The sequence below is a fragment of the Acanthochromis polyacanthus genome, chromosome 18 (assembly GCF_021347895.1).
Source record: "Acanthochromis polyacanthus isolate Apoly-LR-REF ecotype Palm Island chromosome 18, KAUST_Apoly_ChrSc, whole genome shotgun sequence".
NCBI lineage: Eukaryota > Metazoa > Chordata > Actinopteri > Pomacentridae > Acanthochromis > Acanthochromis polyacanthus.
Window position 1 is genome coordinate 31,112,998 of NC_067130.1, and position 26,953 is coordinate 31,139,950.

A 26,953-nucleotide genomic window follows, 5' to 3' on the forward strand; every position below is an offset into this window, starting at 1 on the left:
GTCAGGACTTCGATGGAAAAGGCCTTCGTGAGCCGTCCTGGTTTGAAAGGGCTCAGTGGCGAATCGGTAGGTGAGAGAGGATCTGAATCAGAGAATATGCTGATCAAGTCTTTAATGCTGCCGCCTCGCTGCAGGCTTGAGCTGCGGGTCAAACCTATGGGCCTGCTGAGACCGGACTTCTGGGCCGCATCGACCTCATCTTTGGTAGGACTAGCTGGAGGTTTGGAGGTGGAGGAATTGGGCGGATGCTGGAAAAGGCGAACACAATAACAGATCCCCCCCAAAAAATGTTAAGCAAAGCATCAAGACGGCAGATGTACCTTGCTCGCTCCAGCGGATATGTCTGAAAACATAAACTGAACACAACTTCCCCTATTTTTAGGTATATTAAACCATTGTGAACAATGCTACCAATCGCTAACTTGGCTACCTTAAGGCAGTATTGGAATTTGCCTTGTTACTGCATTAACACGATGGCGTTTCTTTATTTGGTAGACATTTAGTTAAATGAATGATACAAAAACAGTTCTTCTAATCAATGAGCCAAAAATATGACCAGTTACAGGTAAAGGAAACACTACTGATCTCGTAACACTGGTGCATTTATTCATCCATGTCTAAATGACTTTGTTACGGCCAGATGACCAGGTTGTAAGATACTGAAAATCTGCTGACAGTTATCCAAGTAGGAAGAAATCATGAAAAGGTAGCAGAGTGTTGGTCGATGTCCTGGAACAACGACTTCAGCATCTTCCGGCATCATCAGAACTCTTGCAGACTTCATAATCAGAGCATACTTATATTGATATTTCAATAGTTAGCTACATTTACACAGTGTGATCCAGGATTTAAACCACACTGCCAACTGCCACATTGGACATTTATAGGGAATGAGCTGACAAAATGACGATAAGGTTTTGTTAGAAACGTGCTGCTTTAACTGGGCATTTGGAAAAAAAGCCAGGATGAAAATTAAAACAAGAGGACGTGTAGAAGTTGAGCCCGAGGACAAAAGGTTAGCTTGAAATTTTTGCCCAATGACACCCAAAATAACCCAACAAAACACTACATACTCCACTTTTAAAGCAACAGCCCCGGCAACCATTGGAAAAATAAGTAATACATTACATGATAACCTCTTGAATATTCCTTCATTTCCAAAGATTCTCTAGAGTTCCACATTTTGTTTCCAGATGCTGGTGAGAACTATTGCATTGGTGAAAAAAAACAAAAACAAAAAACAAGTCTGCTAAGTTGAATCAGGTGGTCAGTTAAGTAGACAAAGGTTGGGGTTGAAGACTACAAGTTAGAAAGACCGTATAGATGGTAAGAGTCTAAAATAAGTTCAACAGATCTACTCATCTCTGTTTCCTGCTAACATAACACACCTGAAACTCTGACCAGCAGTCTCTTCTCAAGAGGTTTTCTGTGAAGTAACTTTGCTGAAACTGACTCAACCAGGATATATGACATCGTGAACATGAATCCCGAGTATGTCTGCTTCTTGTTTCATCATCATAATTAATAAAAGTACCTCTTCCCACATCTATTTCATGAAAAGGGTGCTTAGGAGAGCACTGAGCACATCCAAGAGTGTCTCTAGCATGCTGTCTAAGTTGTAAAAATACATTTATTTATGATTCAGGCTCATGGTTTGCTGCGTAGAGAAACCATCTTGGCTTCGTAACCAATCACCAAATTCCCCAGGCACTGTAAGAAGTCATGAATCCCAAAACATCATTCTACTGAGTGATGATTTTCAATACATACAGAAAGTTTTTAAAAAAATAGTCTGCAGAGGCTATGTGTAGATGAACCTGCAGGGATGCATTTACATGTCAAATGAAAGAAAGATGAATAAATAGAATCCATAACAAACACAACAAGACCTCATAAAGCTTCAATCTGCTCACAATACATATGTATATTAAAAATAATCAGCACATTTTTCTTTACTCTGTCAGGACTACGTATATTAAATGAAGTGAGTCTCTCTGTAAACAGATCCGACAGGCCTCCAGAGGCAACCGCGATGAAGAAAATATGCATATTATGCAGACATTTAACACAGCACATAGAAAAGATTAACATCAATAATAAATTTACTTAAGAACTTCCCCAGTAGAATATACAAACAGAGTCAGCATCAAATTCCATGCAGTGATACTGTATACGCATATTAATGGACACAATTAACCGCTCTCATGGGTATATCTATATTTAAAATGCTTCTTTTTCTACAAACCATTTTTCTGATGAAGGTTCAGCACCGAAAGGTTGCAAATAAATGTATTTTTGCAAATTAGACACCACGCAGGAGTTAAACATTAGCTTAAAATCACTGAAATATTTACTTGTGACATGAAAATTTCAGTTTAATGAGGCCTAAGTAGGGAACAAAGCAGCCATATATCCAACTGTTGGTATATTTAGCTGACATTAGCGACTAATGTGACCGGCCAAAGTCGAACGTTGTGCAAAGAAACTGCTTTCTAGATGCAGTTCAATGTGAAATAAGTAGTAACACAAACACTGAGTGAATCTCTCAAGAGCAATTAGATTCAAAGACATCCTTCCATCACTTTAATTCCAACTTTAAGTGTTAATAGTGTGTTTCCTCTCTGGCTGCTGCCTTTACACTGTATAGATGCTGTTGACTGATGAAATGCATGCATAACGACATGAAGCCCAGCGCTGAGTGTGTGTGTGTGTGTGTGTGTGTGTGTGTGTGTGTGTGTGTGTGTGTGTGTGTGTGTGTGTGTGTGTGTGTGTGTGTGTTGCTATCCTGACATAAATCCCTCTTGAGAAACTGCAACATCTGCTCGCTCATCTGAAAAAAATCCCCCCACCCCCCAAAAACCCGAAACACAGCATCCCACTTTCTCACAGAGAAATAAAAGGCAGATAGGTGGATAAACCAACACAGAAAACTGCCCGAAAATTCAACAATCCACTCGGCACAACAGAAAGAGAGCAGAAAATGTCAGCGCTTCCATTTTTTTTTTGCCAAAAAGCCACTTGAATAAATCCAACTTTAATTAACAATCACAACAAGAAGGCCGATGCCACTTAGAGAAATGAAGTGGCGAGCGTCCAGGGGTTTAACTTTCAGGGGGCTCCAGGGTCCAAAGCGCCGTGTGGCCTTAATCCAGGGACTCGCCTGGCCGCCTCCCCCGGGGACGGAGAGCCGAGGCTGGGGTGGGAGCGGAGCTGTCTGGGGTCTGGGATCACTGCTAATCACTGCCGTATTAAAATGTTTACAGGCCGAGGCGGGATTAGCTCTGAGCTGATGATTTTTAATGTTATTATTTTTGCCCTGTGAGCTCGAGCACGCTCAGTTGGACTTTGAGGAGACGAGGACACGGTGGGCTGGTGATGGAGGGTCGGTGTGTTTGCTAATGTTTGTCCTCATGTACTGTGCAATACGTTGTTATTCTGATGGAAAAAAGCCCGAGTACAGCGGAGTTCAGCTCAAAATCCCCAACTGGTGAGAGACAAGGGAGAGTTCTGATATATTTAATAACTATATTGAAACGACTCCACTTTCATCCAGCAAATAATTCAGTTTCTCTCAGGTTCATTTTACATCTCATTTGAATCAACATTGTGGTGTCATAATTATGAAAAAAATGAGTGAATTTACACTTAAAAGTTAACCTTTTATGGTGCATGCGCCTCTATATTTATAGTAAACATTCAAGTAAATAATCTACAGATTTTCATAGAATTTTGAACCCATTTGTCTTTGACGTAGACCCAAAAATTGAGCATTAAATCCTCAGATATTCCAGCGCCCACAGCCCATACGAGTACTTGCTGATGCTTCATAGGAAAGCCAATGGCACACAAACGCTACTTTTTCTTTTAGATAAGCCAACCAAAGCACATGTGACCCTAAAAAACTGCTATGAGGATCTTGAAGTTGATTGGTTTAAGTTGGGGAAGACAAATGCCGATTGGTAAAACTTGGTCAGGACCTGAAGCAAAAGTTTTCCATTCTTTTGACGTCCTTATTAAATAGTAGCTTTCATCTAAAATTCACCATATTCGCTAACATCATACTCATAAAACTAGATTTACATCCCGTAACTACTATTTGTTAGTGTTTTAGTGCATCTTAAACCGCAATGGAATCAAAAAGGCTGAAAGGGCCGATTATGGATTTATGTCTTGAAATATATTCACACCACCTTGTACTTACCTCAAGTTCCTAGAGTTTAAAGCTGCCTGTCTTTGTTCAGTAATATAAAAATAATCATGTTTATGGTCACATTTAGCTCATACAACAATGCCGGACTGATGATTTCATAGTGGACAGTTTGTTTAGCCTAGCCGCGCTAGACCCAGGTCTGAAGACGCAAGGCTCTAGGAACTCTCGACAGGGAAGGAGGCGGGCTAAAAGGTTGTCTTTCAAATCACTCTGCAGCAATTGGGTAGGTATACAACCAATCAGCGCAACGAATAAGCTGACGTACTTCCTAGAGCGCCGGAAATCAGAGGATGCGGGAGTTCAGTGAAGCCTTATTTATACAGTCAATGGGTGAAGCTCAAGTATATTACAGACATGTTAACAGAAATCTTTAAGGGCTGTGGCCAAAGCCGAGTCGAAAGATAACTGTTTATTGTCCACAGCCATCTTCTTGTCTATCCTTGTTTCTATGGTTGTTTCCGGTTGTTTCTGTCAGAATCGCCTCTGTCGTCACTTAGTTACGCCCGCCTTCTGACTCTACACTTCATGGTGATTCGTCGGCCAGTTTTAGGAGCATCCAACCTCGAGGCTTACCGAGGGTAACTAGACCCACCCTGGCAGAGAATTAAATTCGTTGCCGTGGGTTGTCTAGCGCGGCTAGGCTACAGTTTGTTGTCAAAATCTGACATTTACGAAACCCAAAATACAACCTCACTCTGGTATGTCGGTAGGTATACTCTGAAACCTCAAGCAAAGACTAGCTAGCTACCTCAATTTTGTGAATTTACTTCCTATGGTTGATGTAACTACTATTTTTTGCGTGTTTTAGCGCAGATCTTGGCAGATAACAGATTTATTCCTGTAAATATTCCCACCATCTCTCGGTTGCCCAAAGTTCCTGCAATGGAAAGCTGCCTATCTTTGTCAAGAAATTTTTTAAAAAAGTGGTCAGATTTATGGTAACATTTAGCCCATACAACAATGCTGGACTAATGGATAGTTTCTTGTCAAAATCTGACATTCACGCTACCCAAAATATAATTTTGCTCTGGTTTGTCAGTAAAGACTAGCTAGCAAGCTTGTGTTTTTTAATTTACTTCCTCTGGTTGGCGTTAAAGTAACTACATGAAAGCAGCCTCAAATAAAGCCTTTCCTTTGTCCTTAAAACATGTCAGATTTACACAAGAAGCCTTAAAGTCTTGAGTAAAAGTAGTCCAGAGATAGAATCATGTACATGTTGGGAGACCGAGGAGCAAACAGACAGACAGACATTTTTTCATTCAGGAAAACCAGAAATTCCCTAAAGTCCTGCACACACACAACATACATGGTCGTGTATTCCCTGTGGCCTCACTACAGTACAGACATATGGTGCAGAGCTGTGCACCATCTGACCCAGATATAAGGCAGCAATGCACTCTGGGTAATACAGCGAACGCCTCGCTGATGCTCGGTGCAGCAGGAAAGCTCCGGGTTTTTCCTCCCCAATATGAGGCTTTATCAAGAAGCAATAGTGTGACTTTTATATGTCTACATGTCAATATCTTCAAATTAAATGATACATTTCAGCATTTTCATGGAAGCTGGAGGCAAAACAAAGCAATGAAGCATCAGATTTCGAGATTCCCCGACTCCTAATCATCCAAAACCCAGATTCTACATCCCATAATGCGACTTTATTGCATATTTTGGCCTGAAATATTGCACTTAAGCTGAAACTACCCTGATGACACCAAGAAAGCATCACCAGGGTCAGTTCCTCACACTAATCTGGACGTATGAGTGATGCTTCAACCGTCACGGCTGCATCTCAAAGGTATTTCACGGAGAAGAATCTAATTTGGTGGAAGGTGTTGGGCATGTTGGAGAGAGTCAACATGGATTTCTTTGACGGACAGGCTGGTTTACTCAGAGATCTCTCAGAGACTCGGCTTGTGGCCATCTGCACTGAGACAATAGAACATACAACCACTATTCAAGTTGGAAACAATAAATTTGATCAACTGTAAAGACCAAACCTGCTTCATCCTCTGTGGAGCTCAGAGACGTCGTTATTTCTGTGTTTTGGCTGCTCGACAGATTCCAGGGAGATCAGTCTCACAGTGACACCAAAAACTCAGACGAAAAAAACAGAAGAAAGTGAGTTTACTGGACTGAAAAAAGCGTGTTCTCAAGTTTGTGGTTTCTCTTCGAGCTTCTTTAGATTGTTTTCCACTTTTCTCTGTGTTCCTGCTTCATCTGTTGGAGTTCTTTTCTGTTCTTCGGTTTTATTCAGTTGTTTCTCTGCTTATTTTATTTGGATTCTTTGAGTTTTGTTCTTTAATTCTTAATTTTAAAGCCTCTTTGGGCCGTGCTTCACCTACTAAGATCATTCTTGTTTATTTAAGGGTGTGTTTAAGCTTTTTTTTGCTGTTTTATGTTGTTTTTCAAACCTTTTTAAAGAAGCCCCTATTTCTGTCAGTGGCTGACACCAAAAACTCAAGGTTAATTTCAAGTTTGTGGTTTCCCTTCTAGATTCTTTGGATGGTTTTCTACTTTTGTCTGAGTTTTTGCGTCATCACTTTGCTTTCTTGCTCCCTGCCACTGTTTTTTAGCTCCATTACCTTGTTTCTCTGCTGATTTAATTTAGTTTCTTTGGGTTTCGTCCATTTTTCTTTCATTATAAAGTCTCTTTGGGCGGGGTACCACCTTGTTGGATAGTTTTTTCTCTTCTGTAGGCTGTGTTCAACCTTTTTAGTTTGTTTCAGGTTGTTTTTAGGTAATTTCAGTTAGTTTTTGAACCTTTTTAAAGAACCCCCTATTTCTCGAGTTTTTTCTCAAGTTTGTGGTTTCTTTTCTAAATTCTTTGAAGTGTTTTCAAGTTTTGTCTAAGTTTTGTTTGCTTTCTTGTTTCCTGTGGTGGTTGTTCACCTTCATTACTTTGTTTCTCTGCTTATTTCATTTAGTTTCTTTGAGCTTTACCCATTTTTCTTTCATTTTAAGTCTCTTTGGGCTGCCTTTTCAGATAGTTTTCTCTCTTTTGTAGGTAGCGTTCAAGTTTCTTTTGTTGGAAGTAAAGTTTCTTTTGTTGGAAGTAAAGTCTTCTCTAAATGTAATTTCAATATGAAGAGGTGAGTTGTTAGGGAGGTCATCAATGACCGTTTTTGTTGTTGTTCTTAGGTTACTTTCTAGAATCTTCTGGCTTTCATTTCCAGGTCCAAAACAAAGAAGAGAACAAGAAGATTGGACTGAAACAAAGAAATCTTGTTCTAAAGTTTGTGGCTTTTTCTCAAGCTGAGTTGTAAAGGTTTTAAACAAAGACCAGAAAGGGACTATTTAGGACTGTTTTGGAGAGTTTTTTCCATTGTTGTTGGGTTTTTAAGTTGTTTTCCAGCTCTTTTTGGTTTTATTTTCCAGTTCCTTGACTGTTTTCAACTTTTTCTGGTTGTTTTCCAACACTGGAGCTCCTTACAGTTGAGTTCTTGCATCTTCTGGGTTGTGCTTTAACTTCTTTTGGGTGTTTTGTATCCTCAACTTGTTTTCCAGCTAGCATCAGTTATTGTGCCAGTTTCTTCTCATTGTTTTGAACTTTCTTTGTTCAGTTTTATAGCTTGTCAGTTTGTTGCATTTCAGTTCCTTCAAATTTAGTTCCTAGTTTCTTGTGTTTGTTTGTAGCTTCTGTGGAACATGGTTGTTTATGGTTTCTAAATTTTGGGGTTGTTCTTCATCTTTCTTTAATTTATAGCATTTTAGGTTGTTTCTAACTTCTCAGAGTTGTGCTGTAGTTACTGTTGATAATTTTAAAGTCAGGATCAAACCTGTTTAAGTCTTTCTTGAGCAGAGCTTACTTAGCTTCAGGTAGTTTTCTAGCTGGTTTTGGTTATTTTTCTAGTTTCTCCTCGTTGTTTTTCTGTCACTTTTGTTTTTTAGCATCTCTTGGTTGGATTTTAGTTTCAGTTTGGTTTTGCAGCTTCTTCTTTTTGTTTTCCAGTCTCTAGTCTTTCATGGTTGTTCGTGGTTTCTAAATTTTGGAGTTGTTCTGTATTTTCTTCAGATTGCTTTCTCTCTTCTGTAGGTTGATTTGTAGCTTTACAGGTTGTTTCTAGCTTTTGTTGTAGTTACTCGTGATAATTTTTAAGATCTTTATAGTTGTTTTTCTTGATTCTGTTTTAATTTAACGCCTTAGACAGCTGAGATAAAATGGCTACTGATCATGTTAACACGTATGTGACTCTACATGTCAAACTGTGAAACACAAACATGACGTTCAGCCTTTTCTTGTTTGAGTTATTAGTGTGAAGCTCATCTCAACACGGAACGGCGGGAAAACCAGCGTTGTCCACGTAGCTGTAGTGACACACAGATGTAAACAAACAGATGCACTTTAACGCCACGGCAAAATAAAACTGTCACGGCGGCAGAGAGCGAGGAGAAACGACGGCGACGCGGAAAAATAAAATAAATAAGCAATTAGCTGCGGCAGTCTTGTGTCGAACACGTATGAGTCTCGCAGAGAGCAAAACGTCGAGCTCCGTTTGGCCTGAAGCAATCTGCTTGGCAATATGTTCCCACGTTGTCGTCGTTCCTCCTCCCATCGCCACAAACACCAGAGATTAATCAACAAACCCGGATCTGTGTCCTCGAGGCCGAAGCGTTTTGCACCCTGCAGCTGACAGTTATCCCTTAACAGGAGTATTTGTTTCAGATCAGGACGGGAATCTGCTCCGACTAATCCGTCTCTTTATTTAACGTGGGAATCAGCTCATTGCTGGGTTTGTTTCATCTGAGAAGGCCTATCAAAGATGGACAATTTATAGGTGATGTGGGAAATATGGAACATTCAAAACAGCTTATTATGGGACCCCACATGTTGATGATAATGTGGAAAAAGCACAAAGCAACAGTGGAAAACATATCAGAAAAAGCAAAAGAAAATGTGGAAAAACTGCATCCAGCGTTTTATTGATTACAGATCTTGTGTAGTTCAAACAGTAAATCATGAAGTCTCATATTCTGGTACAAATTTAGGTAATTTTTTTTCTCTGATAGCAGCTCTTCTTTGCTTTTTCTTTTCATTAAATCCATAGGCTTAGGTTTTTGGATTGCGAGTTGCACAGAAAAAAATTAAAGCGGTCCCTTTGCAGGTAACTGTGGTGGTAGATTTTCAATATTTTCACCTAATTCATAGACCAAAATGCTAAAATTAAGTAAATTATCAAACTAAATCCCTGTCAAGATCATGTGAGATAATTATATGATGCTTCACTGCTAATTTTATGTAGTTTCTTTGACTTTTGTCTTGTTCTCAATAATTGTAAATTAACTGAGAATTTACTGATAACAGCTGTCTGTACATAAATGGAAGCACTGTATCAAAAAGCCGAATCAATGCGGCTTAAATTCAGTCCTGTTTCTATCAAATCAGTCACACAAATCCAAGAAATCCAAATAAATTCGAAGATTATAATCATTTTTTAAAAATTCTAATCCTAGTGTGATGTTTGCAGGGAGTGTTTTTCCACAGTTTATTCCCATTAGAATAAAGTGCTGCAGAGGTTTTGTCTGTTTAACACCTTCAGTCAGTTGATGCACCTGAGTCCAACCTTTATGGATGCTTTTTGTTTTTATTTTTTAGAGAGATGTGCTTTTTTTAATTATTCAGAGAGGTTTTCTGTTTCTGAGTGCAGCTGCTCCTCAGAAAATCCAACAATAAACAAGACTTTCACTGTAATTTACACATTTATTAGCATATCAACCCTATATGAATAAATAAGTGTTGTTAGTTTCTGTCTCTTTGGAGATTTTACAAGCGAAAATATCCTCAAAACATGCAGACATGATTGGCAAAATTCAAGAAAAAGGTTCGAAAGTGATCTAGTATTGTAATAGGTTTGACTGTTTTGTTAAAATCTTTCATTTAATAGCTTTTAAAATGGTACAAAACCAGACTTTTGGTGCTTTTCCTCAAAATTCTGGATTGAATTGCTGGTTATCATTCTTTACCACAATGTCTTTCAACATTTGGCGCTTGAGGCCTTTAATCCTCTAATTTTGGTGCTTTTTAGGCGTCTGTTGGGTAAATGTTTGGATAAACGGTGTCACATATTCGACATAAGACACGGAATTTAACCAACAGACTGAGCGGTGATTCCCACACTGTGCCACCAAATAAAAAACGCCAATTTTCCAACATCCATCCACAAAAAACCCTTTTTATTAAATCGACTCTGTTAGATTTAAGTCCAATCAGAGTGATGCGTGATTATACAAATCCACTTTGTGAAAGATTAACCACCGATAATCTGATAAAAAGGTTAGCGAGCCTCTCCAGCAGGATGAAGCGTGAGACCGAGAGCCGGAGATGTCGAGGGTTTGAATCCCTCGGCGTCCACCGAGCGACGCCGCACACGGAGCCGTTCACCGTATATTAACTAATTATTTTGGGCATCGGAGTTTAAAAAAAAAAAAAAAAGGCCACAAGCCAAATTTTGTAACATCTGTCAGCTGTAAAATCCAGTTTTGGAACGAGTCGACCCATTTCCCTTTAAATCCACAGAATGAGTGACTTCAGCTGTCAGCGAATAAAAGCGGTCGTGGGGCGGCAGGTGGATATTTTTGTTGCTCAGATCACAGTTTGGCACGAATATTAACTGATGTTGTAATAAAAGCCTGATTAATAGGATGCTGCACAACATTTAAAAGCAGTTTTATCGACACTGACTCCCAAATATTGTGTTCCAAAACAACTCCTCAGGAAATGTTCTTCAAGGAACTTAATTTTGTCAACTTTGCGCCTCAAGTTAAACCATTCTTCTTGGACTTAAGTGACACTTTCAATGTTTTTCTGGTTTGGTTTTGACACCAATTATAGGAAAATATCACACTTTGGTTGATATTTTTACATAAATACAACTTGTTAGAACTTTGGTTCACTCAAAGTAGCAAAACTCTTCGGTTCTGTTTAGGAAAATACCACAGCTTGGGTTAAAATACGACTCCTTTACTACATGTTTGGAGTTTTTCTTGGTTACCAAGGCGCCACATTTAATATATGATTGTTGGCTGAAAAGCAGCGACAACAAATCCCGAAATAAAGCAAAATATACGTTAAGTACAGTCACATTTGTGATATTTTACAGTCTAATGCATCTAGCAGAAACTACATTTCTCTCAAAATGCAACTGAGAATGAAGTTTAGTCATATAAAAACATAATTTTACCGTTTTTAACAAATAATTAAATGTGCAAATTTTTAAAATGTGGCTTTAAAGGGATAGTGTATGGAGGTATCTATACAGTTAAGTTAAACCACCATTAAACCAGTGACAAAAATCCACAAATAAAGGGAATGCTATGGGTTTTTTTTCTATAAAACTGGCTGCATTGGCTTAAAAGATGCAGTTCTTTTGAGAAAACAGCCCAGTCATCGGATCAAACCGCAATGCAGGATAAAATGTGATGTCGTTTGTTTGCAAAAAGTCTGAAATGCATCATTTTTTGCACACAACCTGCACCTCATACACAAAAATATGTTGTTGTCAAAGTAGAGAGGCCACGACTATCCTCAACAAGAAGTCAGGAAACTATAGGAACTATTACTGGGAAAGGAGGAAGTGGAGTTCTGGTGGCGTTACAAGAAGAAGAAGAAGAAGAAAATTTAGATTCAAAACATCAGCATTTGATTCTGAAAACCCCTGTTAGCATTCTGTTTTCATCTAACAGTCAACAGAGATGTTTTAAATCATGATTGCAACCATTTTTATCCTTAATTAAGCCGCTTTTAACCTAAACCAGCATATTTATTTAATCCTAAATAAGCTGCTTTTGTAAATTAACAGCAAAAAAACCATTGAGACGCTTTTAATTTTAGCAGTTTTGCACGGCGACCAGTGGTGTCATCCTGCTGAAAGGGGCATCAGAGGAGAAAATGTTTCAGCTTGATTCCTTCTAAATGTGATGAAGGAGCTCGTTGACAGGAGCTGTGAAGTTCCTTTTGCTAGCGCTGACAACAATCATTGCAGCTTTTCATGAATTATTACTTAAAACTGTTTGGTTTTTACTAAAACTCAACTTTTTCTACATTTTTCTGTAAAGCAGGACGGCTTTCTTTACCAAAATCAGCTAAAACACCTCATTCTTAGACTTAACAAGTTCTTTCTATGGAGGAATCAGGGTTGAAATTCAACATTTAATGGATAATTCATATTTTTATGTTGGTAAAATTAATAGCAGAGCAGGAAGAAATAAGTTTTAAGAGGCACTAAATATATGAAATATCATTGAAACTTAAAAAATAATGCAAGAACTAACTCTTGGTGGCTGGTTAGCATCCATAATAACTTAATTATTCAATGGCTAATTAAAATGTAGAACTAGATGCGAGCTGTAGCAAATAAAATCACATTTTGGAGCAATTTTTGGTGCCGATTTGGGAAAAAAAAAAGCTCAACGGTTTCACGTTTTGTCAGTGAAGCTTCAGTAAGAATTTTAAAAAATGACTTTATTTTAACTCATTTTGGAAAGAAACCTCATCTCAGAAGATTTAATTTGACTCTTTCTGCATTTCCTAAGAGGTTACAGAGGGCTGCCATTTGAAAATATCCACAGGAAACTCATTTCTTTTTTAGTTATGGTGAGTTAATGCCTAAAATCTGCCAGTTGACCAACAGTATGTGGGTTTTTTGTCCTTCACAGTGATATTCTATAGATTTATGGTGCCGTTTTTCATACAAATCAGGTGTTTAGTGAAGATGCTGAGCCTGATTGGTGCAGTGTTTGTGTGCAGCAGCAGCAGCAGCAGCAGCAGCAGTGTGCTGGCAGCCGTTCTGTCTGCTGTTTGTGTTTAAGCTTCACGAGTTAAACTGTGGTGACACTTTGACAGGTTTCCTGTTATAATAAGACTCCAAACCAGGTTTCTTCCCTCATCGTTTCCTGTCACAACTGTGTCAGTTTATTATGGGCTGTTTCTTTTTTCTTTTTTTAGGCAGAGATGCTAACGCCGTGTGTGTGTGTGTGTGTGTGTGTGTGTGTGTGTGTGTGTGTGACAGACAGAGCCAGATGAGCAGGCAGATGTTTCCTCTGTCTCTACTTCAACTGTCTGAGAAAGACTGACAACAGCTGGACCGATGCCAGACACACACACACACACACACACACACACACACACACACACACACACACACACACACACACACACACACACACACACACACACACACACACACACACACACACACACACACACACACACACACACACACACACAGGTAGACAAAGACACAGTTGTGTTGTTCTACCTGCACTGCTTCTTGTGTTGCTTTGTTCATTTTTGTTCACAGTACTATTCGATTTTTTTTTTTATTGCAGCGACTCGTTGCTAAATTCTCCTAAAAGTTCTGATAGTTTAACCTCTTAAGAAATGAAAAAAAGTCAAATTAAACCTTCTGAGATGAGGTTTCTTTCCAAAGCAGGTTAAAATAAAGTCACGTTTTTAAATTCGTACTATATAACTGAAGCTTCGTTGACAAAAGATCAAACATTCAAGCTTTTTTCTTCAAGTTTGCACCAAAAATTGCTCCAATTTGGTTTTCTTTCCTACAGCTAGCATCTACTTCTACATTTTAATTAACAATTGAGACATTAAGTTAAAATGGACGCTAACCAGCCACTAAGAGTTCATTTTTCAGTTTTATTTCAGTTACAATACTATTACATGTATTTAATACCTCTTAAATGCTACAGTTTTCACTCAACTCATTTTTCCATTCATTTGATAACCAGAAAACTCTTTATTCTCCATTAAAAACTGTATTTCAACTATAAATCCTGCATAAAAACAACTGCTTAACTGGCAGTTGTGTTGCTGTCGTTGCGATTGAACACTAACTTGGAATTTTTTTGTAAATTTGCAACAAAAATAACATTAACCGAGGAAGAAATCTGTGCAATTACTGACTCTTTTATCCCTCAAAATCCCAAAATCAATCTGCAGTTTAAAAGTCTTTTTAAAAGAAAAAATTTAACTTCTGTTGAGATCTGTCGAGAAAATGAACCAAATCTGAGCTTAAAATCTTGATTTTTGGTTAAAATCACATTATTTTACATGTAAAAACTCACCAAAATAAAGCGTTTGCACCAAATCCTGAAAAAAAACTAAAAAAATCTTTGGTTCTCAGAACAAACAAGAAGCCGAGTTTGACTGCTGGAACAAAAAATTCAGATCGTAATCAAAGGGAAATCTGCTACATTTGCAATTTGTAGAGTAAAAACACCATCGGAAATCACATAATTTCTGCTACAATATTAGTCCTGAACAGATTAACATCTCTGTGTTTTTTGGGGTTGGTTTTCTTAGATTTATTTTGCAAATTTTTTCTTGTCTCTGCACCTTTCTTCTACGTATTTCCCATTTAAGAACTATGGACGCTGAATGAAGATCCATTTACAGAAAAAACAAAGAACATTTTGCTTTTTTTCAACAGGCTGAAATGTTCAAATGCAGAAGAAATTTCATATTCTATCCAGGGAAAACGCCAGTAAAGTCAACTAAAATGCAGATTATTCTTATTTTGTGCAAATGAAGCCCCAAAGACACACGCAAGGAGGAATAATTCCGAAACTACATGGGCTCTCCAGGTAATATTATTCCTGTGGAAAAAGTTTTACATCCATAAGAAGCACTGTGAGACGAACAAAAGCAAAAATCCATCAACAACCAAACATTCAGTCATGTTAGATGGATTTTTTTTAGAGGCTGTCATCATGCAAATAAGAAAAAACACCAAAAACTACCTAAAGAGCAGGTGAAACAGCTAATAATTGGAGTTTTGGTGTTTAAACTGAACTTTACCATGTTGTTTTGCTGCTCGGTCTCGTTCTTTCCCTGCATGCTATTGTCAGTTATCCTGATGCTGAAGCTTTCCTCTCCGTCTGATCTGTAAGAAAAGAAAAAGTTGAATCCATCCAGGAGGGAAAACCAACCACAGACTCACACTGCAGACGAAATCACCTATTTTCAGCAGGTTCTACCTTCTTCCGAGCACTTTCAGCGTGAAACCGGTGAGTCTCTGCGTCTCTTCCTGGTACCTGTGCAGGTCTTGGGTCAGAAGGTCACGGAGCGCGCTCAGTGCGTCCTCCTGGAACGAGAGTCTCTCTGATTGGACCAAACGCTCGCTGATGGAGGCCTGAAGCTCCCGGCAAGCGCACAGTTCAAACTAGGATGGGAGATAATGGAGGAAGATGGTCACTAACAGGCTTAAAAAGAGCAGCAAAAGATGAAAAAAAGTAGTCAGGGAAGAAGCAGAAGTCATCTTCTTGTGATGGAATTTAGTTTAGATTATCATTTTCATCCCATTTTATGCCTCGTAAATACAGTTTTAGTAGATATATCACATATTGTGTCGAATTTATATGATACTCCAGTTTATTATACTGTTAATTGTGCAGAAATAATTGTTTGTTTGCAGAGAAAGGTCTCTTATAATAACTATTATTATCTGTAGTAGTTCTAGCATTATCTTAGAAACTCATCACATGTCCAAGACTATTCACACCAATTAAGTTTTCTCATTTTGCAGAGCATGTGGTTGAATATATTTGCGTATTTCGTCACTGTTTGATGTGAGGGTATTTTTCCTGTATGATTTTAGCTCTGATAACTTACAGTGGACGTCTGAAGGCAGAAGTTTCTCTTTAGCTCTTCTTCTGTTTGCTTCTTCTTCTGCTGAAGATCAAACAGTTCAGTGGTCAGCAGCTGCTGGCGGCTTTTATTCTGAAAGAGTCTGACAAAAACGCAGAAACCTTGACTTTAGAAAACGGACGTCGACAACCACCCGAGGTCTTAAAGTAGACTTTTAACTTGAACTATAATAAAACATGAGAAAACTGGGATTAGAGGGAAAAGAGTCACATACAGTTTTGTACTTTTTTAAGCAGTACTGTCAAGAAAGTAGGAACTAAAGCAGCGAAAGGGCAATACATACATGAATTTGTAAAAACAATCTTCATGCACACACATAAAATGAAGCAAATTAAGCTAACATGCAGCTTATTATGCTTATAAAGAAAGACAGTATTCATATTTTTTATTTAGAAGCTTTGAACCCATATTTGCTGCTGTTTTATGTATTTCGTCCTGAACAAACATTCTGAGCAGCTTCTGAATTCTGCAGAAAGGACGACCCGGGACTGTTTGTTTGCCTGAGACAACACTGAAGACTTTGCATTTTCACCGAACTTTTAAATAACATAATCAGTTTAAACTCTCTTGTTCATTTCCTGATCCCTGGAAGCACCTGACTCCAGCTCCTGACAGGCTTTAGGTGTTTTTTGAACCACTTCACGTGTTTCTGGCTAACCTGTGAGCTGCTCTATAGCATGACCGAGTTCCTTCCTTCAGCAAACATGCAGAGTTTTCATAGACGCACAAGACACTGAACAGCTGATTTAGTGACTGTTACTCTGTTTAAATAAACGGCAGGCAAACATTTAAAACCACATTCAGCTGCAGTAGCAGTCATGTGGTTGAACACTGAGTACTGTATAAAAGTATAAAACAGTAGGAGCATAATGTACATAATCAATAGGAGCTGCACTGGAAGTACTACTTTCAGCAGCATTAGCATAAACTGTACTATGTGAAGCTGTGTAGTAGCACCATGAGAAAAACTAGCTGCAGTAGTATCTGTACAATCAGTGGTAACAGTACGCTGTTAGCATAGTGTAAACTTTATTCAGACTGAATGTGCTCCATATGTTTGTAATAAATCCAATCCTCATCCACACATATTTTATCTGAACTACCATGTAAGGTTCTAGTTTAGCCAAGTAACATCACTTAAGGTTGAAAATGTTGCCCAAGGACACTTTGAGGAGATGGTAATGAAGTCATTGTTCAGATTTTGAATGTGAAGATGAAGTTTGTGAGTTTCTACTGGTTTATTCCCAGTATGTCGCCACTGACCAGTTAGAACTCAACCGTCTGCAGCTTGTTCAGAACGCAGCAGCTCGTCTCCAAACCGGGATAAAGAAACGTGAGCACATAACGCCGGTGCTTTGCTTACTTCACTGGCTTCCGGTTAGGATCAGGATTGATTTCAGATTGTTTTAAAGTCCCTGAATATACTGGCCCTGGAATATCTGTCCGACTTTGTTGAGGTGCATCAACCCTCCACAGCCCTGAGGTCAGCTGACCAGATGGACGTTCCTCCATCTCTCATGAAAACCAGAGGAGATGGAGCCTTTGCAGTTGTGGTTCCACTGCTGTGAAATGCATTTTCACACCGTCGCAGAGACCCGGCTTCAGTTCATGCCAAGAACAGATCTGATTTGTGGGATTGCGCAAAGAACAGAAACATCAGCTGTCGGCCCGCTACCGTGGAATCACACAATCAGTGTCTGATGATGAGGAAAACGAAGCTCCAACAGAAGAAACCAACACTGGAGCATCTTCAGCGACTGACCCTAAAAGCTTCACCTTCGAACCAACGGACACCAGAACAACCAAGAGAGCTGCTGCTTCCTCTGATTTCTGAGTCCTGCAGAAACATCGCAGATACGAACAACTCGCCCACTTCCACAAACTCTCTGTCTCCGATTTTAAAGGTAATACTAAAAACCACCCTGAGCCGAGATCAGGGTAGCTGCACCTCCAGAACACCGGAGACCAACGGATCTCACAGAGGGGAGACGCTGCTTCCCTCGATCTCCTGAGGAAACATCGCAAATATGACGAGCTTCTCCACTTCAGGAGGGTTTCAGAAGATTCAGAAGAAGATGGACCAAACAGTGGAACATCAGAAACCAGCTCCACTTCTCATATTAACAAACTGAGCAGGAAAGTCACCATTATGCACCATCACCCTGACTCAGGTCCCAACAGGAAGTCTTCAGACGTATGGACACATCACAGGTATAACTGGCGTCCACATTATCAAAGAATCCCTGCTGGAGGTAACTGCTATGCACAAGGAGACACCAGGATGATCAGCCCAAGACCAGCGATCGGCCACCGTCACAGCAGCCAGGGCTCAACTTATGACGACAACATCTTCCATTCAAGAGCCCTGCAGCGTTACCCCAGTTACCAAAGACACATCAGCCAAAGATCTGACAGATCAGCATCTCCTGCTGTTCAAAACCACCACCAAAGACTTCCACATGCAGCCTTTTATGGACAAACATCTGGTGAAGCACAAAGACAGACCAACGACCACATCTGCACCAACAGCAAAAACCGTCAACAGCAGATCTACAACCCCAAACACGTCGACCGCCAACCGAGAAGATTCACACCCAAAAGATTTCAGCCACAAAACTGGAGACGTCTGCAGACCCTCCAAAGCTCAGGTGAAGATTTGCAGCAACAAAGAGACGTCAACGGAGTCCCTGGCAGCCAGAGACCAACAGGAAACCAGCTGAGAGACCGCCAAGTTAAAAGCCCGCAAGTCTCCGATGCAGTTTTCAGCCTGACGTTGAGATTTTCTAGTTTCAGTCTTTGATACTGAATCTTTCTCTATTTGTCAACTAAATGCATAAATAAATGCACTTGAAATAAATACATGTAAACACTGAGTATATTCAATGAAATAAACTGATAATTACTGATTAAGTGTTCTTTAAATTCTGCAGACTCGATGGACATGACTTCAAAGTGGCAAATCTCACCTTAAATTTGAGTAATTTTACATCTGATTGTAAGATACAGTCATTTTAATGCACGGTGCCAATAGTTAAAGGTTTGAATATCCACTTTAATGCAGGATTTAAGGTTTTCCTGCTGGTTTGTCTTCCTACATTTCATCCCCAGGTGTGTCATGTACCTGAAGAAGTCCACAGAATGTTGAATAAAACTTGTTTTATCTGAGCAGGCCAAGTTAAGGTTCAGTTATTTTGCATAGAGAAAGATTAAATACAGATAAATACCAAAAAAAAAAGGGACAGAACATAAGAATTAAGTCTTTGCCTATTTAAATGAGGTAGAAAAGTTGATAATTCAAAAACCTGGTGCAAAAATCCCAAGAAAACCCAACTTAAGCTGTGATTCTACCAATCTGAATGTTGCTTTAATTGGACAAATGGTTGATTAAAGCTATTTAGGGTTATGAAAATTTCACATTTTTTACCAATAACTGCTGTTTTCATTTCAGTGGTCAGTCAAGCGTTGGATATTGCAGGATTAATACACTTTTTCAAGGTACTTTACAGAAAAGAACGTACTATATTACACTGTTTTCTTACAGTGTTGGAAAATAAACTGGTAGTGTCATCTTAAATCATCAAAAACAGCAGGAATAACGATAGAATTCATTGATAAAGATCCTGTGTGACTACATGTTAACATACATCGACTCTACATAAGAGTGTAGTACACCGTCTGCCCACTGGGAGGCGCTACACCTCTGCAGAGTGTCAGGAGAGCAGGTGACGGGAGGCATGCGAGTGTTTTGTTTTGTGAGGATGAAGAGGATCCTCATCTGAGGAGCCTTTGATGAACCAACTGAAGAATCGAAATGAAATGTAGACAAATTAGTAGAAAAACGACAAACAACGGCGCCGGAGCACAAAGGCCCTCTGGGAAACGCATTAATGTGGCGTTAATGAGGTTTTTCAAGGAGGCCCGCTGACTCTGGGAGGACAGAAATCTGAGGAAAACCTAAAAGACGGATGTAATCTTTGATTCGCTGCTGCAAGAAGCTGGATGTGAAACACTGAGGAAGCAAAAGTCTCAGCAGATTAAATTGATACGTTTCTGATTTATCTGCATCACTGTGATGCCTCAACACAACTACTTCTTTATTACGGTCATATTTATCAAATGTTTTAGTCCATTTTACAGTTTATTCCTGATAAAAATGACAAGAATTGTTCATCTGCCTGTTTTTCTGAACAAGTTTTACCAGATTTCTTCTCACAAACTGGACATTTTAATAGAATTTAAGGTAATTTAGACGTTCTCACAGTAAAACCACATTACTTTTCTTGCAAAAATTCCCAGTATCACTTTGAAATGTGTCACAAGATACGCAAAATACTGAAATTCTGCGACAAATATGATCATATTTATGCCAATGGTGTTGATAAAGTGTCTCAGCTTTCAATATATGATCTAAAGTCATCTGTCCAGTTGACTAAAGCGTCCCAAAAAAGGCTTTTCAGAAATGCAAAAACATAAGTCATGCCCAAAATTAACCAGTATGATAGGGAGGCAGTTTTCAGAAACTAATTTTTTTCCTTTCAGAGATACAACTGCAATTTTGCAACATATAAGTTAGGATTATTTACATTTTATCACCTTATTAGTAGTGAGTGTTCTTGCAAAAACTGCAGTTTAGCTTTAAAAGATGGTAAAAATCCTCATTAAACGCACTAAAATCAAAAAATATTCAGTGTCCTGCTACAAATAGGATCATATCTGATGCTGAAAGTGTTGATAAAGTATCTCAGCTTTTTAATTCAGTGCTACACAGAGAATTAAGGTCCATTATCCAGCCGACTAAAGCTTTATTTTTTTTGTCTGTGCTGAGCCTTTTTTCCTTTCAGCCATAAATCCCCATGAATTAATTGTATAAATTAGGATTATGTGCACTTTATCACCTTATTAATAGTGAGTTTTCTTGCAAAAACTGAAGTTTAACTTTAAAAGACTGTAAAAATCTGCATTTAAAACACACCAGAACCAAAAACTACTCGCATTTCACAGTGGCCTGTGACAAACATGATCATATTTGAAGCTGAAAATGTTGATAAAGTGTCTATTTTTTTATATACAGGAAAATAAAGTCATCTGTTGCTGTCTAAAGCATCTTAAGAAAGACTTCAATAAGAAAAGTCATGCAGAAAATGAACCAAAATGTTTGGGGTGAATTTTTTTGAAAATGACTGTGTGTAATTTTACTGTGTTTCTGGGCCGTTTAGCATTGTTTTTTAGCCATACAACAGCAGTTTTCCCAACCTATAAATGCACGTCTAACCACAGATTATTACTCCAACATCACCCGTTTAATACATTTATAAACTCTCCAGCCTCCAAAAAGAGGAGACAAACTTAAAATACTTTTAGATTCTTGGGATCTTTTCCTCCACCAGCCTGCTTTTCTGCTTTTCTCACAACGTAATTATTTAAACGTGAACGACGTTAACAGATGTGAAATGAAGCCACACAGTCACAGAAACGCTCCGTTCTGTCACCATTTTTAACTTCAGACGCATCCGGAGTCACCTGCCAATCAAAACCCGTCCGAACCAATCAAACGGCTTCATTAAAACGCCGCACAGCATCATCCACCGCGGTGAAAAGACAGCAATTACCAGCCAGTATCTGCACGTGAGCGTGTTCGCATGTAAACACACACCGCTGCAGCAGCACATGGCGGCGGCGTGTCGGATCCCTCACACACATCTCAGCCAGCTGTCGGTGTGTTCTGACTACGTACAGGAGAGCGTGAATACCGGCTTCATAATTACGCGAACGTATGTGACAAACACATTTCACTCCATAATTGCAGGTGAAAAACGTGTGGGCGTTATTTATTTTAATTTATTTTTTACATTAATGTATCTCACTGCATGCAGCCTGTCACACACACACACATCTATGCAATATTGTGGTTTGTGCAGGATGTTTATGCACTGTTGGTGTGTATAAACAGAATTATTCTGATGTAGAAAATCCTCTGCAGAAGGGACAAAGGTGAAGCTGTGAGTCTGCATGTAAATGAATGGTAATTTATATGGCGGTAAAACTGACAAATGCATCTAGAAGCAGGTTTTTTTAGAGGCTAAACTGCATCATTTTAACCCCATGGTCAGTTCTTCTTTGATGGTGGAGTTCATTCTTTCTCCCTGTCCTGAGCTCTGTCGGTGAAAAAGAACCGGAAACTTCCGCTGAAATCCGAGTATAGCTGCTACGCTGTATTCACCAACATTTGGGAAAGTCCTGCTGCAAACTGCTGTGATCGAATGAACACAAGCCAGATAAAAAAGACAAACAAAAACAAGATAAAATACTACAAAAATGAGACACAAAATTGCAAAAACATAACACAAAATGTCAAAAAGGAGAAACAAAATGACCAAAAATGAGACAAAAGACACAAAACAAAAGAGACAAAAACATTAGAAAATGACAAAAGCGAGACAAAAAGGAAACACAAAACAACAAAAACGAGAAACAAAACGACAAACGGGAGAAACAAAATGACCAAAAATGAGACAAAAGACACAAAACAGGCAAAAAAATTAGACAAAAAGTTAGAAAATGACAATAAAAATGGAAAAACCACAAAGGCAAGACAAAATGGAAACACAAAATGGCAAAAAACGAGAAACAACACGACAAAAACGTGAGACAAACAACAAAGGCCAGACAAAAAAAGACAAAAACCAACAAAACCAAGACTAAATCTTACAAAAATGAGACACAAAATGACAAAGGAAAGAAACAAAATAACAAAAAAAGAGACAAAAAAGTAATAAAGGGACAAAAAAATGGACACAAATGGCAAAAATTAGACCAAAAAGGACAAAACTGAGAAACAAAATGATAAAAAAGCAGACAAGCAACACAAGTGAGACAAAAAAAAAAAAACACAAAGCGACAAAAACGGTACACAAAACAACAAATAAAGCAAAACACAAACTGAGAAAAATACAACTAAAGGTTAAAAATGACAAAAAGGAAACAAAACAACAAAAATAAGAGACGGATTTCAAAAATCAGATAAAAGAAGGAAAATACACAAACAAGACAAAATATTACAAAAATGAGACACAAAGCAACAAAAGAACAATGAACAATCTAGTATTTCACTTTTAAAACAACTTGTCATGTTCTAGAAATGATTTTAAATTTATAGTTTTTCTAATTTACAATCTGCAGTTGATGTCTTCTCTTTAATTTTTACACTTTGAAGGCCGGATTGGACAAAAATAGGAGCAGATTTCGGTTGTTTTGCTGCTAAAATGGAAAGATTTTGAGGAAAAAAGTTTTTAAAAAATGTCTTGAGGAGTGTAAGGATGAAATATGGAAGCTTCAGAGTGAAGTGGAGGAGGACAGCAGATGAAAGACAGAAAAAGGGAGTGAAAAAACTGTTTGGTTAAACAGCTCTGAGGTGAACAAATATGGAAAAATAAGAAGAAAATGAGGAAAGGAAAGTGAAAGACAAGGGGAAAAAATGACAAAAGAGAGAAAAATGACACAAAAAGAAACTGAAAGACAAAGAAAAATGACAAAAGAAAGAAAAAGTATGCAAATAGAAAGTATAACAAAGAAGAAAATGAAAACAGAAAAAAAAACACCGAAACAGAAAGTGAAAGGCAGAGTAGAGAAAAAGAAAACAACCAGTTACTCACACAGAAAGTGAAGGACAAATGAAAGAAAAGAGAAAAGGATGAAAATCTGCAGGAGCAGAGCAGAAAAAAACCCTCAAAGTCCACTTCTTTGCTTTTCCAGAGCTTTCTCCAGCCTCTCACGGTCTTCTTCAGCGATGCTTTTTGGTCATTTTACAGAGAAATAGTTTTGCTGCTTAAAATATCCACATAAAACAACCTGTTATCAGTAAAAACTGCAGAAAGTGACCATGAAATGTGGCTGAAAGCTCCAGAAAAGCAAGAATACAGACTTTGTATTAAGAATGCATGAAAATCCAAGCTAAAATAACAGTTTTCATGACTATTATTGCTTAAATTTAATTCTTTTGTGCAGCTGGAGGTCTCTGAAAAGTGGTTGTAGTTTCTTTTTGTTGCTTCAGCAGCTTTAAAGCAGAATTAAATGCTTCTTATGTTTAGTTTAGAGTCAAAATCTCTGATTTCTGACTTCTACACCAACAGAAATTAAGTGGTTTTTTAACATATTTGGACTCAGAAAAGTCCGATTAAAGGGACAAAAAGCAGCGAGGCTCTGCAGCTTTTGCAGCATGTTGATGGGTTTTGGGTGGTCACTATCGGAGGGGTTCTGGAAGACGAGCGAACAGAAGAAGGAGCTGAGGGTTGGTGAAGTTCAGCTGGGCGTTTTCCAAACTGCCAGTCGGCCTGTTAGTCTTGGCAGCAGTCTGAAACCTGCTTGCGTAACCAGACGAAAAGACTCTGTTTCACTCTTTTCCTGGGAAAAAACGACCGAAACCAAAACGCGCAATCCATCAAAATTAGACTCCGTTTGTTTGGGGAGTTTTTGTTCCATCGTTCATATAAAGTAAAATATGTCAGGTTTTAAATGGAGCACATCAGGAATGTTTGATTTGAGATCCCTCATTTAACCTCTAAAGGAAAATTTCTACTTTTGTCAAACTTTTTTGCATTTCGCTGCATCTGCATGTTTCTTAAAGTGATCAAATAGTCCTACACTCCAAAAACACAGAAAAAATGAATAAAAAAAGGAATATTATGATGTTTAAAGTATAATATGAGGAGTTAAACAAGTAAAATAGACTGTTCTGAGCAATAAAAGTCTGATTCAGAACTTTATTTGTCCCTAGGGGGCAATTAAGAAATATATTTATAGGATGTAAATTATTTACATTACAATTTCTTCCATTTAAGTCATAGATATTTAAGCAAGCAAAAATAATATGAACATAAAAAATATAAATATAAGTAGAAAAATATTTCCTAAAATACAAAAATATTTGTAGAAAAAATATGACCTAAAAATATAAAAATAAATAAAAAATATTACTGAAAAATAGAAAATAGAAAATTTTGTCCAAAAAATATGAAAATGAATAGAAAAGTGCCCTAAAAACATAAAAAATAAGTAGAAAAACACGTCCTAAAAATTTTAAAAATAAATAAAAGAAAATTTCCTAAAATATAAATATTTGTAGAAAAATATGACCTACAAATATAATCAGAAAATATGTCCTAAAAATATACATATAAGATATAAAAACGTACATTGTACTATGAAAGTACAGTGTGATAAAAATAAAGTAGTTATAACCGAGTTATTGCACATTACTGAGTGTCAAGTAAAGAAGCAAATCTTAGTTTATGAGTAAATTCAGGAATTCTTTGTGCAGATTATCATACAAAACATTTTTAAATCAACATTAGACTTTAATGGAAGACAAAAATGTGTATTTTTTCTCTTAATTTGACTAAGAATTATCAGGATTTCCTGGGTGTTTAGACTCCCGGGATGTTATTTTTAATAAAGGATTCTGAGAAGTGAGGGAGACAAACAATTAAAGGAATGTCAGCCATGATAAAGACAAGAGGTTAAACATTCGGTGTTATTTCTGTATGTCAGCAGTTTGTTTTCAGTCCTTTTGTTTCACTAACAAATAAAACTGAGCCCAAAGAAACAATGTTGAAGAAAAAATACTAAGAAAACAATTCTGAGTCCACTTGAGGTTTTATTCTTTTTGACTTTCTTTTCAGTAGCAAACAGCAAAGAAAGTTATTCTTTTATGGTTTATACCAGGAAATAGATCAATTATGTAACCTGCTCTGACTGAAGTCCATCTCTAATTACTTTTGGCCACAAATGAAGCGGAGGCTGCAAAATAAAGGCCTTGGTTTTATTTTGAAAATCTCTGTTCTTTGACCTTTCAACATGCCCAATGGCACAGCAGAGAGTCTATCACTTCTGCAGTTATGTAACTCCATACTGTCCGAACCGACGGCATTTTAGGGAGAAAAATCATGTTTTTTGGGTTCAGACTAATTCCTGGACAGGACACTTCAGTTTGACAACTTTTAAGAGCAGCAGCAGCCTAAATTCAAACTTAAATTTCAGATTTATGGTTAAATGGCTTTTAAGAGTGGCCCCAGAAAACAAATCTGCCGTTTACTACTGAAAATTTAAAGCTAATGTGGAAAGAATGAGCTAATACAGCATATGAAGGGGCCTTTTTGAGCATATTTTCAGTCTAAATCTTCATATTTTAGTAGCGCCAGGCAAGGGAAAGTGGTAGCTTTCATTGAGTTTGTTGGGATTTCTTAGGACTATTGGATTATAACTTAAAAATACAGAGACATATGTAAAGAAAATGGCTATAGTGAGGGTATAGCAATGAAGTGATGCTCGTTTATCTGCTTATTTAAGAGCAGATCTGCACATTATCAACTGTTTCATGCAACCAAGCATGAAAAAGGAAAATACACCAAGAAAATAGTAAGATTCTGGACATTTGGAGACTTTATATGGAACAAATAATAATAAAAAAAGGCTCCTACAAATCAAAATCTGCCTTCTACTAAGAGTGTGGAGAGAACTAGCAAATGCAACATACAAAAGGGCATTTTTGAGCATATTTTCAATCTAAACCTGCATATTTTAGTAGCACCATGCAGGGAAAAGTGGAGATTTTCATTGAGTTTGTTGGGATTTCTTAGGATTCTTGAATTATAACTTCCAAATACATGAAGAAAGAGACTATAGTGAGTGTAAAGCTGCCTGTAGTATCGGAGCTAGCAGCTTTGTAGGATGTTTTTTCTGCTCAAAATGCTAAATATTCTGGTTGGGATTAAGTTTTCATTCAGTTTCTGCTTCTAACAAAGAGCTAAACTTCGGAGTTTTACGAGTGTTTTCGGTGCTAAAGCTGCTTGTTGAACTTATCTCTGTTCTTACACAGTTTCATCCAAACCCGGCGTTGGCACCGACTTCATCACACGAGGAAAACCCCAGAAAAACGAAAGCAGGGTGACGTCTTGTTCCAGTAATCCGGGTGGATGCGGCCACTCCGGGCGTGTTGGAGGCAGCTCTACCATGAATTCATCGTGTTTCGTAAAGACTTTGATCCTTGCTGTGACAGGAAGCGATCGGCGTTGGCGCTGAGAACTGAGGCT

At 38.0% G+C, this 26,953-nt stretch overlaps 1 protein-coding gene across 1 annotated transcript in view; it reads right to left on the reverse strand.

Annotated features, from left to right (window-relative positions):
* Window positions 1-26,953, reverse strand: part of LOC110957165 (cingulin-like) — a 91,859-nt gene that overhangs the window by 18,765 nt on the left and 46,141 nt on the right. The window contains exons 6-8 of the mRNA XM_051938965.1: window positions 15,831-15,948; window positions 15,197-15,381; window positions 15,018-15,102 (exon numbers count right to left, since the gene is read on the reverse strand). Of these exons, the coding sequence (XP_051794925.1) occupies window positions 15,018-15,102; window positions 15,197-15,381; window positions 15,831-15,948 (388 nt within the window). The remainder of the gene's footprint in view (window positions 1-15,017; window positions 15,103-15,196; window positions 15,382-15,830; window positions 15,949-26,953) is intronic.